The sequence below is a fragment of the Protopterus annectens genome, chromosome 7.part0 (assembly GCF_019279795.1).
Source record: "Protopterus annectens isolate FY-2018-M chromosome 7.part0, PAN1.0, whole genome shotgun sequence".
NCBI lineage: Eukaryota > Metazoa > Chordata > Ceratodontiformes > Protopteridae > Protopterus > Protopterus annectens.
In genome coordinates this window covers 1,025,937,050-1,025,950,894 of record NC_056739.1, presented here as the reverse complement: position 1 = coordinate 1,025,950,894, position 13,845 = coordinate 1,025,937,050, and the positions used below count along the sequence as shown (strand labels likewise).

The 13,845-nt window shown below is 42.6% G+C and overlaps 1 protein-coding gene across 1 annotated transcript in view; it reads left to right on the top strand.

Moving 5' to 3' along the window:
* DMXL2 (Dmx like 2) overlaps positions 1-13,845 on the top strand; it is a 1,902,820-nt gene that overhangs the window by 129,373 nt on the left and 1,759,602 nt on the right. Inside the window, exon 6 of the mRNA XM_044076363.1 lies at positions 10,381-12,561. Within this exon, the coding sequence (XP_043932298.1) occupies positions 10,381-12,561 (2,181 nt within the window). The remainder of the gene's footprint in view (positions 1-10,380; positions 12,562-13,845) is intronic.

Below are 13,845 nucleotides of genomic sequence, written 5' to 3'. Positions count from 1 at the left end.
TCATAAAGGCATTTTTAGTCACAAAATGTCATGTTATACAAAACAATGTCAGAGTTAGGCATGCATTACTATGTACATTGGAAACAAAACACAATGTTCATGTCCAAGTTGCTTCATATATGCTACAGGATGTAGAGATGCAACCCTGTCTCATCACATAACAGTTGGGACTAAATTTAGCAACAGGGACAGTCTGCAGTGCACAAAACTCATATCAGGAACTTCTGGATTCATTGTAGGATCAGAAATGTCCTCTGGAATTTGAACATCAGAAAACTCACTCTCATATACTCTTTCTCACAGGCAATGTGCTGTGGTATAGGCTCAGACACCGGTCTCAAATGTTTCTGATTCTGCCTAAAAGTTGCACCTTCTGGTTTCACAATGTATGATTTCGGCTCTAGACCAATATTCTTCATGACAGCAATCCGATCATAACCTCTGGACGTCTGCATACTTACCACTTCTCCCTCTCGTAATGGATTGAGCAGTTTGCTGGTCTTATCATAGTAGGATGTCTGAGATAAGCACGTCTTCAACAGATTGGCTTTCAGTAACCTGTTGTTCTTGACACATGGAACCAACAATTGACTACTGATTGGTAACGTGGTTCTAGTTTGTCTCGACATAAGTCTCTGAGCAGGTGAACCATGATGTTTATCATGATGAACACTTCTTAGATTCAAGAGAGTCAGGAAAACATCAGTATTGTCTTGTTTTGACTTATCTAGTAACTCTATCTTTTGCAATTTGCACTGCATTTTTTGCCATAACATTTGACTGCGGGTACTCTGCACTAGGTGTGACATGTCCTATTTTTCAGGAAATCTTTTGAACTGTTGGCCTGTAAACTGTGTGCCATTGTCAGAAATAACTTTGTGTGGACTACCATGTACAACAAAGTGACACTTCATTTTAGTAATGACAGTACTGGATGCTAGGTTAGGAATTAATTAAATCTTGAACCAACTGGAGTAAGAGTCTACTTACACCAAATAATATTGCCCATTCCACTCAAAGATATTAGTGGCTACTGTCGTCCAAGTTAGTTCCAGAATCTGGTTAGGGTGAAGTGGTTCTTTTTGCTGATGTGGCTTTGTACTATTGCACATGGAACAAGATGAAAGTGCCTTCTCAATGTCTTGTGACATAGACGGCCAAAATACAAGTCCTCTCGCCTTTCTTTTCATAGATTCGGTTCCTGGGTAACCACGATGCAAGACAGTAATATACTCTGGTTGCAAGGACTTTGGAACAGTTACTTCTGGACCTTTCATAACGATACCTTTGTCAGACAAAATCTGATCTCTGTATGGAAAATAATATTGCACTTCTTGGTCAACTAGATTGTTTTGGCAGCCATCCTTTATTGATAGTGGTTAAGCCTCTGTAAAACTGGAACTGTGAGTGTGTGATCGCTCAGCTCATCAAGAAGTGTGGAAGAAAAATTTCTCACTTCCTTGACTTCAAAATCCTCAATCGAATGAGAACCTTGTTTGACAGTCTGTTCAGTGGAATTTATGGGTGATCTTGTTGATCTTGTTGGAGTATCAGCAACATGAAGAAGTTTGCCTTTCTTGTAGGCAAGATTGAAATTACACTTTTGCAATCTCAGCATCATATGTTGTAGTCTGGCTGGAGCTGAATGCATTGGCTTTCTCAAGATAGTGACCAATGGCTGGTGGTCTGTTTTGTTATGGGTAAGTGTACCATAAACATTGTCATGGAACTTCGAACATGCAAACACAATTGCCTAAAGCTCTTTCTTGATTTGAGTATACTGCACTACAGTTTGGGTAAGAGTTCTCGATGCATAGTGAACAGACTGAGCGTCTTATAGGTTCATAGGTAGGTACTAGGCTATCTGCTCGAGGGCATTTTTAAGCCTAGCCAGAGTGTATCGGCTTTCGCCACCCCATTGATTAATTAACTGAGCCTTTGTCAAGCAGAGCCAATGAAGTGATCCCAGGGGTGTATTTTCTGTTACCCATCCATTCATCAAGGCTTCTCTTGAAGAGTGTTGGTGAGGGGCTCTGCCTAATGTAGTTAGGAATTTTGTTCCAAAGCATGGAGAGTCTCTGTGACAGGAATCTATCCCTCCAGCATGTTTTATTTATTGTTATGGTGAGGTTTAGCTCACTAGAGCACGTGGCTCGCAGTGACTTGGATTTCTTTAGGTGGAGCATGTCCATCAATTCTGAGTTGGACATGGCTTTGTAAGTCTGGCAGAGATCACCTCTGAGTAAGCGATATGCCACTGAGTACAGCTGGAGTTTTTTCAGTCGGGCTGCATAGGACATATGTTTGAGGCCAGTAATCCTCTTGGTGAGGTGCTTTTGTGGTCTTTCCAGCGGTTGGAGGTGTCTTGTGAGGTACATCCCAAATGGGGCATTGTACTCTATGATGGGTATGATGAGTGATGAGTAGAGGGGCACTATAACCTCTTTATTTCTAGATGCAAACTGCTTAGTAATTAGATGGGCCACATAAAAGGATTTCCTAACTACATTGGCAATATGATTGTCAAAGGAGAGATTACTATCTACCTGTGTCCCCAGATCACTTATTACTCTTCTGTATTAAGGGGGTTGCCGCCTATGTGGTAATTCGTAGGTGTTTTGTTTTTCCCAAACGGGATGACTATGAATTTTTTGGCATTTAGCTTTAGGCCATGACTTTGACACCAGGTGTCTGCCTCAGTAAGGTCTTTTTGAATGATGTCCGTGTCAGTGGGAGAGTCAGTTATGGCTCCCAGTTTGCAATCATCGGCGAACTTGGTTAGCTATAGTCCTCCTGTGTTTGCCTGTACTTCTGAGAAATATATGCCGAACAGTAGGGGTCCCAGAACAGAGCCTTGCAGGACACCACTTGTGACTGGTTTAGAGTTGGACCTGGAGCCCGCTATTCTTACCGTGTGAGTTCTGTCTGTAAGCCAGTTGGCAACCCATCTTGTGACATAGGGGTTTATGATGTTCTTCATCTCACATTGCTGCAGTCCTTACACTTGGGTAGTCCGCTGTCCTCGGTCGGCCCGAATATCAAAGTATTAGGCTGACGTCGGTCAAGGCGCTTAAGACTGACATCAGGACGTCAGGGTACAAATGCGCATGACCGACGTCATATCCTCAGTCTTTTTTGCCGCATGGTCCGATGCAGAAGCAGCGTTGCAAGTGCCGTTCGGAGTTCTGAAATTTTTCGAAGTCGGAGTTTCAGACCGAGTCAAAGTTGGCTAAGTACCCCGTTGGGGAATATTTTAGTTTTTTCTTGCCTCAGTGGTTTACCGGATGTCAGAAAAAGTGAATAACTGTATTTCTTGTGGGAAGCAGATACCGCATAGGGATTATCATACTTTGTGTATTCCTTGTTTGGGGCCTGAGCACGACGTTGTTGGGTGACGCTTTTGTGCTAGGTTTAATAAGCGCACTATTAAGCGAAGGTTAGATTGTGCCAGGTTGGTCTTCGGGAAGCGGTGCAATTGTAAGATGCCGTCGGATGCTCCGACGCCCGCTTCTTCGAAGAAGCGCAAGGACAAAGCAGCTAAACCCAGGCAAGAAGAGTCGTCTGCACGGACGCCGGTTCTTTAGAGGCGTCAGTGGAACCGGTGGTTCCGCCGGAGGCTTCTCTGGAGTCCCAGGGGGAGACTTTGATATTGCAGGATGTGGCCTCTCAGGAGGCAGGTCAGGCTGAATGGGCTTCTCAGGTTACTGTACTCCCCTCCCTTCCTAGGGTGGTTAGGCCCTCTCCTTCTGTTTCCAAGGCTTCTCCCAGAGGCAGGCCAGGTTTAGCTTCTGTTGGTGTCACTCCTAGTTCAACAGGATCTGTGCCCAAGAAGCACATGCTTAAAATGGCAGAAGATTTAATTACCTTGATTAGAGGTTCTTTGCCCCTCCTGATAAGAGGCCTAGGGTGGAACCAGAGTTGGGGAGTTTTGAGCAGGCTTCGATGTTTCAGAGTCTTCGGTTGAAGACTTGCAGGAGTACTCTCCTTATTCTGATTCTGATGCAGATGATTCGACTCCTTCTGCTTCCTCCAGAGGATTTTTCTTTTCAGAGACTCTTCATTCCATGAGGGAACATTTTAAGTGGGAAGGTCAGGACTTCTCTGATTCCAGGAAAAGGCTTAGGGAATTTTTGCTTTTACCCCAGCATAGGCCTTTGGCTATACCACCTGTTCTGGATGTTGTGGAAGATGTGTTTGCAGAGGCTTCACTTAATCCTGATTCTTTGCCTCCTGCTCCTGTTAAACCGGATAGGTATTACAGGGTGCCTGAGGCTCATAAATATCTTTATAAGAGTCCTAGGGCGGACCCAGAAACTGTTAGTCAGGGACCTAAGGGTGTCAAGGCCTCTGTTGTAAAAAAACCCGGTTCCTCCAGATAAAGAGGCCAGAGCTTTGGATAGATGGGGAAAGAAAGTCTATACTTCTTCCACCTTAGCTATGAGGGCGTTGAATTGTCAGTTTCACATGTTGAAATATCAAAACTATCTTCTTTCTCAATTGAAGTCTAAGGTAGATGCTCTGGCGGAAGGCATTGAGTGTAAAGAATTACAAGATTTGGTACATGTTTCTGAACAGGTGGGTAAGCATTCTTTACAATGTGGTTTTGATGCTGTACAGGCCTCGTCTAGGGTGGCTGCCACTGGGTCAGTTCTTCGCAGGCACGCCTGGCTGAGGGATCAGAATTTATCTGACCATGTTAAGACAAGGATTTTGGATGCTCCTTTACAGTCTGATGTGTTGTTTGGTTCACCTGTGGAATCAGTCTTGAAGAAAATGGAAGACAAGGCTAAGTCTATGCAGGCTGTTAAAGATTTTTTGCAAGTTCAGCCTCCAAGTTTAGTAGGAATTGGCCTGCTAAGGGGTGGACGATTCTTCTTATGATACACAGTCTAGGGGTAGATCTAGACGTGGTAGGGGCAGAGCTCAGAGCTCCTTCAGACCTAGAACAGGGAGTTCACCTGCACAATCTTCGGGTGAGGGCAGGGGCCAGTCCTTTCATAAACAGGCCCAATGACCTACCTTTTCAGCTGCCAGATCCTTCTTGCCTGGCAGCACCTTTGGGAGGAAGGTTGGCACTCTTCAAGGAAAATTGGAGTTTGATTACCCAAGACAGATGGGTATTGGATATCATACACCAAGGTTACAGGTTTTATTTCCATACCTTGCCTCCTTTCAAGGGCATGCCAGACGTTCCTCCTCAGCAAAGACTAGAGGCTCACAAACAAATTTCTCTGCTGCTCCAAATAGGGGCCATACAACCGGTCCCTCTGCCAGAAGTGGGCCTAGGATTTTATTCTCGCCTGTTCCTAGTACCAAAGAAGGGGAACACGTGGAGACCAATTTTGGATTTATCTATCCTCAACACTTATCTGGACATTCCCAAGTTCAAAATGTTGACATTACAGCAGCTTTTACCTCTGCTGGGCAAAGATCACTGGATGGTGACTCTGGATCTCAAGGAGGCTTACCTTCATGTTCCTATCAGGCTAAGTTGCAGGAAGTATCTGCGCTGGCTGGGACTTCTCATTATCAGTTCTCTGCATTGCCCTTTGGCTTATCTACTGCCCAGAGTATTCACGAAGGTTCTGGCTCCAGTGATAGCTTTCTTCAGGCTAAGAGGAATACAGATCTATCCTTATTTGGACGATTGCCTGATTCTGGCCCAAGGAAAGGACGAACTTCTTCATCATTTACAATATGTGATAGCAGTGCTAAGATGCCTGGGGTATTCTGTGAACGAAATAAAGTCCAGTCTAGTACCCTCTCAGGACATGTGCTTTCTGGGTGTGAGACTGAATACAGCATCCCAGATGGCCTTTTTGACCCCGGACAAACAAAAGAATCTTTCTCTGTACTTCCATCAATTGTCTCATCAGTCCAGGCTGACTGCAAGGACAGTCCTTCAAGCCTTGGGGTTCATGGCATCTTGTATTCTGGTGCTTCCCAATGCCAAACTGCATATGAGGAAGCTACAATGGTATCTCAAAAATGTATGGACACAGCACTGCCAAGATTTGGACACTGTCATTCAGATAATACCTTGCATTCAAAAGGAATTTTTGTGGTGGGCCCAGGAATGTCACCTAAACAAGGGACTCTCTGTGACCCGGCCAGAGGCGAGTCAGATTCTAACGACAGATGCCTCAGACAAAGCTTGGGGAGCTCATCTAAATGGAAAGTGGGTACAAGACACGTGGCCTGCCAGACTTCAACATCTACATATCAATTTGAAGGAGATGTTAGCAGTCCAATTTGCATTAATAGCTTTCAAGGATTTACTTCTTCCAGGGCAGGTGTTGGTTCTAACAGACAACACAACTGTCATGTGGTACATCAACAAGCAAGGGGAACACATTCTTATCCTCTATGCAGACAAGCAATGATTTTGTGGGAGACTGCTCTCAGTTTACAGCTAAATCTTCAGGCAAGGTTTCTGCCGGGAGCACAGAACTCCTTAGCAGATGTGTTGAGCAGACAAATTATGGATCCCCACGAGTGGAAATTGGATCCTCATGTATTTCAGAAATTGACAGTGTTATGGGGAACTCCAGACATAGATCTGTTCGCTTCTCCACTAAACTACCAGCTGCTAAAGTTTTGCACAAACGGTTTCATCCCACAGCTTGGAAAGTGGATGCTCTTTCTTTCAATTGGAGCAATCTTCATGTGTATGCCTTTCCACCTCTGCCTCTCCTCCCAAAGGTACTCCTGAAGGTCAGACAGGACAAGCCAAAGATGATTTTAATAGCTCCAGATTGGCCTCGACAGCACTGGTACCCATTACTGAGAAGTCTGGTACGGGAGCCTCCATGGCCTTTGCCTTGATTCCACACCTGCTGTCTCAGGAGAACAGTCATTTACTCAATGTCAAACTTCACTCTCTTCACCTAACAGCCTGGCATATTCTGTTTTAAACCCTGGAGGGTCTCAGCTTCCACAGCAAGTTTTGAATGTTATTTTGGAGGCCAGAAGGCCTAGTACAAGGAAAGTGTACGCAGATAAATGGAAGAGATTTTTATTTTGGAGTGCAGCAAAGGAATTTGATGTTTCTAAGCCTAATTTAAGTGTGGCTCTTCAATATCTTACTGAGTTACTGGACAAAGGTTTGTCCTTCTCTTCTATTAAGGTTCATGCTGCAGCAATTTCTGCTCACTATGACTGTGACCCACCATTGTTTTCTCATCCTTTGTTTAAGCAATTCCTTAGAGGGGCAAAGAATATAAGACCCCCACGTAGAGCTCCTACTCCTGCTTGGGATCTCAATTTTGTGTTGGAGAAACTCACTCTACAACCTTTTGAGCCTGCAGCTACTGCCGAGTTGAAATATTTATCATGGAAGACTGCTTTTTGTTGGCCATTACCTCTGCGAAGGGTTTCTGAATTACAGGCCCTTATGGCGGTTGAGCCTTTCTTAATTTTCCATAAGGATAGGGTATCTTTGTACTAATCCTTCCTTTATGCCTAAAGTGGTTTCTAGTGTGGCTTTAAACCAAACTATTCATTTGCCTACTTTTATGCAAACCCCAAAATAAAGGGGAAAAGATTTTGCACACTTTGGATATACACAGGCAGTTGCGATATTATTTGAGCAGAACTAAAGGGTTCAGGCAGTCTCAGCAGTTATTTGTCTCATTTGCTTTGGGTTCTCAGGGCAAGCCTGTGTCAAAACAAACTATTTCTAAGTGGATTGGGTTTTGTATTGCTTTCTGTTATTCCCATCATGGTAAGGAGATTCCAGCTGGGATTAGGCCTCATTCCACTAGGGCTACTGCCACTTCTACAGCTTTTTTACGGGGGGTGGCAACTAAAGATATTTTGGAGGCAGCTACTTGGAGTTCAGTGCATACTTTCTCTAAGCATTACCACCTTCCACTTTACTCTAAATCTAGGGCTGGTTTTGCCACTGCAATTTTACAGGGCATTTTGGCAGCTCCTACTGCTTTATAGTTTTACCATCCTCCCTTACCTCTGCTTTGGGATTCTACCCAAGTGTAAGGACTGCAGCAATGTGAGATGAAGAACATAGTACAGTTTTGTACCTACCATAAATGTAGATGTTCGAAGATCCACATTGCTGCAGTCCAATTTACCCTCCCTCCTTCCCCTCTGTTGTTAGAGGCGGTTGTGTGGTTTGGGTTGTAAATAGTGTGGATATTGTATATATTGTACATAGGATTAGTGCAAGGGTGGTTGGTTGTTTTTTGCTGTCTTTTGGTTTTGACCTTTCCTTTTAGGGTCTTCTGACATCTGGGGCAAGAAAAGACTGAGGATATGACGTCGGTCATGCGCATTTGTACCCTGACGTCCTGATGTCAGTCTTAAGCGCCTTGACCGACGTCAGCCTAATACTTTGATATTCGGGCCGACCGAGGACAGCGGACTACCCAAGTGTAAGGACTGCAGCAATGTGGATCTTCGAACATCTACATTTATGGTAGGTACAAAACTGTACTTTCAGGCTGGTGAGTTTTTCTATAATACCCGAGTGATGAATGATGTTGAATGCCTTGACGAGATCAAGGTAGGCTGTGTGAACCACCTTTCCCTCGTCTATGGCCTTGGTGACTGTCTCGAAGAAGTCAACCAGATTTAGTTGGCATGATTTGCCCTTAAAGCCGAACTGGGTCAGGTCAAGTGTTTGGAGGTTCCCAATGTCTTTGTTAATGAGCTCCACGATGATGCGCTCCATAGCCTTGCAGACCAGGCTAGTCAGGCTTATGGGGTGATAGTTACCAGGGTCAGTTGTGGCCCCTCCTTTGTGGAGCATAATAACCATTGCTGTGCACCATTCTATGGGCACGTAGCCTGTGGAGAGGCTGAGGTTGAAAAGCGTGTTTAGGTGGGGGGTTAGTTCGTTCTGTAGTTCATGCAAGACACAGCCTGGGGCACCATCTGGCCCAATTGGTGCTGTGTTTTTGGCTTTAGAAAGAGTTGTTTTCACCTGTGCTTCTGTGATTTACGGGACACTACACTTTTCCAGTATTGTTGTGGGCCCTTTTGAAGGTGAGAGGGAGGTGAAGTTTGCACTGAATCCATCTGCCAGGATGTTGGCAATATTAGTAGGTTCAGTATATTTTGTGCTATTTTGCACTAGCTCAGAGCATATCTGCGAGTTGCCACTTAGATTCTTGACATAGCTAAAGAAGGCTTTGTGGTTAACTTTCAAATCCTTGGCTGTTTTTCTTTCGAAGTTGGCCTTGGATGATTTTATGAGGGACCTTAGTTTTTTACTGATACTGATCAGGGATGCCTTTCCTTCTTGGGATTTGCTTTTTTTCCTGAACTAGTTTCTTCTTTCTATTGTATAACCTGTTTATGGCAGGGGTCCACCAGACTGGTTTCCTTCTCTTAGGGGAGTGAGTCTTGGTCTTGCTAGTGATGGCATGATCCATGCATCCTTGTAGGTGCTCATAGAGTGCAATTGCAAAGGATTCTGCATCTTGGGCAGTGTTATCCTTTAGCGTGGGGGCTGTGAAACTTACTACCTCTGCCTTAATAAGGTGAAGTTTGCTTTAGAAAAGTTTTTCACTGTGGTTTCCTTAGTTGGGGGTAGTGCTGGGGTGTGGACATCCAGGGTGATTAGGTTATGGTCTGATCTAACCAGTGACGGGTTGACCTCCGGTACGGAACACCTGTCGTCCATGTTCGTTATGACCAGGTCCAATATGTTGTGGCCTCTGGTAGGGGAGTTTACCAGCTGATCCAGAGCATTTGAGTTGATAAATTTCAGGAAGCGCTGAGCCTGGGAGTTTGTACTCAAGTAGTTTTCCCAGTTAATGGTAGGGTAATTGAAATCGCCCAATATCAGGGTGTTCGGTAGGACCTTCATGTTTTCCAGTGTCTCCAGAAAGGTGGAGTGGTGGTCCTGGGTCATGGAGGGTGATCTGTAGCAGGCCACAATTTGCATTGCAGATTTGCCCGATGTTAGTTGCACATGGATGATCTCAGAGGTATCATGCTGTGCCACTAACCTGGAGGTCTGAGTATCCTTAATGAATATGGATACACTCCCTCCATGTGTGTTTCGGTCCGTGTTCTGTGGCCGAAATGTGTGGTATGAGTTGTAGCCCAGTAGTAAAGAAACCAAAACGCAAAATGCAACAAGGTGAACCAAAGACCAGCAAGCAGGAGACAAAGATCCAAACCAAACCAATAGCGTACTGTAGTTTAATGTCCGCTTTCATCACAAGACTTCCTCAGAATACAAAACAATTAGTGTAAGCAGCATTAAATAGATAAATAACCATACATACGTCACTAACAATTGATTAAAATTGATTAAGTAATTTAACCTTTTAAAAATGTAATCAATCTAACCAATCATTGTTTTTCTGAGATGGAATTAAGTGTGTTAAAATATGGTTTGAATTTTGTTCCCAGTTCTAGGGCTAACCTTAGTAAAACTGTTGTAGATATAAAAAAATTTACAAGAAAACTAAACTTATTTTATTTAATGAACACCCTTTCAGATGACAAAAAGGCTTTAATAAAACCATCTAGTTACACCCCAAAATTACATCATACCATTAGGGTGTTTGAGGAACTTTGCATTCAAGATGTTACTCATATATTGCAAACTAAGTGTCACGCTTTTAGTAATTTAAACCATGATGAAAGGATAGCATTTAACAACCTTAAAGCTCTTAACAAATCTTTTAGGTTTATGAAAAGTGACAAGGGTGGCAATATTGTCATAATGGAGCAGGATGTTTATAACAAAAAAATGAGGGAAATTTTGAGTAATGCTGATGAGTACGAAGAAATAAGTTATTTTGATATATTGCGTAGACGACACTTCATTCATTCTGATTTATATGGAGTCCTTATGTCTGGTGACATCACTTTTGAAGTTTATGATTTTTGTACAGTGCAGGAGCCCCGTATAGGAGTTATTTTTGGTATACCGAAAACACATAAGTGTTTATCAAATCCCCCCCTCAGAACCATTGTCTCTTCACCTCATTCAATTACTGAAGGTATTTCACTTGTCATTGATGCAGTTTTGGGGCCTATTTTAACAAACGAAACTTCTTTTATCAAAGATTCATGGCATTTTTTGAATAAATGTGGGTTGTTTTTACAAAGTGGGAATTTTGATCCCCTTAGACACATCATTTTTACCATTGATGTTGTCTCTTTGTATACCTGCATCCCTCATGACAAGGGAGTTGAAGCTGTATGCAGTTTTTTACTTAAGAAAAACACAGGGTTGACTAGTAACGCCATTTCCACTATTTGTCATTTTTTGGAAATTATTTTGGACAACAATTTTTTTCTGTTTGGGAAAATTTATTATAAGCAAAAGAGAGGAGTGGCGATGGGGTCTCCTGCAGCACCCGCCTATGCCAATCTAGTTATGGCTTGGTGGGAGTTTGAGTTCATACCATTTTTAACTAAAAAATACATTTCTTTTTTTTGTCGTTTTGTTGATGATTTACTTTTTATTATTGAGGGTGATTCTGACACTGTTGACACATTTCTCTCAGAAATCAATTTGCTTTCTGATTACCTAAAATTCACCAAGGGCTGTGTTGGTCTGAGCGTCAGTTTTCTTGACGTGTTGTTATTCTGGGATGAGACTGATGTTAGGTTCCACAGTCGAATTTTTCGCAAAGAAACTTTTACTAATGGTTACTTACATAATCTTAGTAACCATCCTAGACATGTCATTAAAAACATCCCTCGGGGACAATTTATTAGAGCCAGTCGTATGACTTCTAAAGACAGTGATCTTATTAGTGAGTTTGATTTCATTATATCCATGTTTGTTGAGAGGGGATATGATAGGTTTGATTTGACACAGACTAGTGAAGAAATTTTAAGTAAACGCACTACTTCCTTTAAGGCTTTACTTGATTGTATTGTGCCTTCGGTTACGTTAGTTAACTGTACTTCTTCAGTGAACAATATTGACAGGAATTTAATTTGTTCTTTAGATATGAGTTCTGATGGTACTCGTATTAAACAAGTTGTGGTCAACAACTGGAGGATTATAAAAGGCAATTCTGACATTCAAAAAATTTTGGGGAATCAACCTTTTGTTTTTAGGAACAATTCCAATTTCAAGAAAGCTTTGAAATTTCACGATAATGACAACACATTATTAAAAACTGATAAAATAGGGATGCATTGTTGTCACCAGTGCAACATGTATAGGTTCATTTCTGAGGGTCCTTATATCAGGATCGACACTATTGATAAGACCATGAGGGTTCCTGGGTTTGTAGACTGCAACACCAAGGGGGTTGTTTATATTAGTTTGTGCTCCACTTGTCCCGCCTTTTATGTTGGCATGACAACCAGGTGCCTCAAGACCAGGATTAGGGAGCACCTTTACAGTATACGGAGGAAGGACGACACCAATGCACTTTTTAAACATTCTATCACTTGTTCTTCTTTTAAGAAATTCCTGTTTTCTGTGTTAGAAGTTGGTTATTCAGACAGGAGAGGCGGGGACTTCAAGAACTATTTGGAGCAGCGTGAAACCATTTGGCAAATTCGTTTAAACTCAGATAAATTTCCTAGTTTAAATGATGCCATTAACATTAAGTGTTTTTTAAAGTACAGAAAATTGTTTGTTAATAAAGATTGTGATACCACTGCTTTTTTATATAATGTTGGGAGGAAGTCTTTTTTTTTTTTTTTTTTTTAAAAGGTTAAATTACTTCATCAATTTTAATCAATTGTTAGTGACGTATGTATGGTTATTTATCTATTTAATGCTGCTTACACTAATTGTTTTGTATTCTGAGGAAGTCTTGTGACGAAAGCGGACATTAAGCTACAGTACGCTATTGGTTTGGTTTGGATCTTTGTCTCCTGCTTGCTGGTCTTTGGTTCACCTTGTTGCATGTAGCCCAGTAGTGCTGGAATGCTCTCTGGAGCCTTGAACCAGGTTTCAGTTACAGCACAGATGTCGACGTTCTCCATACTTAGGAGTGCTTCGAGTGCATGCATTTTGAGATTTAAACTCCTGGCATTGAGTAGCATAACCCTCATTTTTTTTACTGGTACTGTTTATGGTGGTGGGGTTGAATTTTGAGCCTTGCCTAAAAAAAGGCACTATGGGGGCAACAAGAGCCTTGGCCAGTATTCGAAAGCCAAGGGGTGACAGGTGCAAGCCATCTCTTGCAAAGCAACATGGCTTGTCGAGCATGTCATCCCAGGCAGACAAGACACTGGATCCCCTTTGAATGACACCAGAAGCTTAGCCAATTGTTGAAATTGATATTTTTTTATTTATACTGAGGATTCATTCTTGGTGAGGGCAGGATGCTATTCAGGGTCAGGGTCATACCCACCTGGACTACATGATCAGAGAGCTCTTCCAAGTCTCTTTTCATGTAGTCCAGGGAGGTACATTGTAGAATTTCGAAGCATTATAGGAAAGTGCAACTGGCTTGTGAACATTATAGTGTCTGAGAGTTGGTGGACTAGCAGTTCTCTGTTTAAGGACATCAAATGCTCTTTGGTGTTGCTCTAACCAAGACCAGGATACATCTGTCCATGTGAGCTCTCTGAGGGGTGCTGAAAGTTGGCTCAAGTCAGAAATGAACTTGCATAAGTAGTTGACCATGCCAAGAAAATGTTGCAGGGCATGGACATTGTCTGGAGCTGGCATCTCGAGAATGGCTGTTTGTTTTGAAAGGTTTAGTCATAAGCCTGTACTCGTAAATACATGACCAACATAAGGAACTTCTTGTAGCCTGAACTTGCATTTGTGTGGGTTGAGCTTAAGATTCACTTGACATGCCCTCTCTAGAAGTTTTCTGAGGTTTCTGTCATGTTCGGCTTTGTCATGACCTCCTATTAATATGTCTGCTATGATAGCACAAGGATACGCAG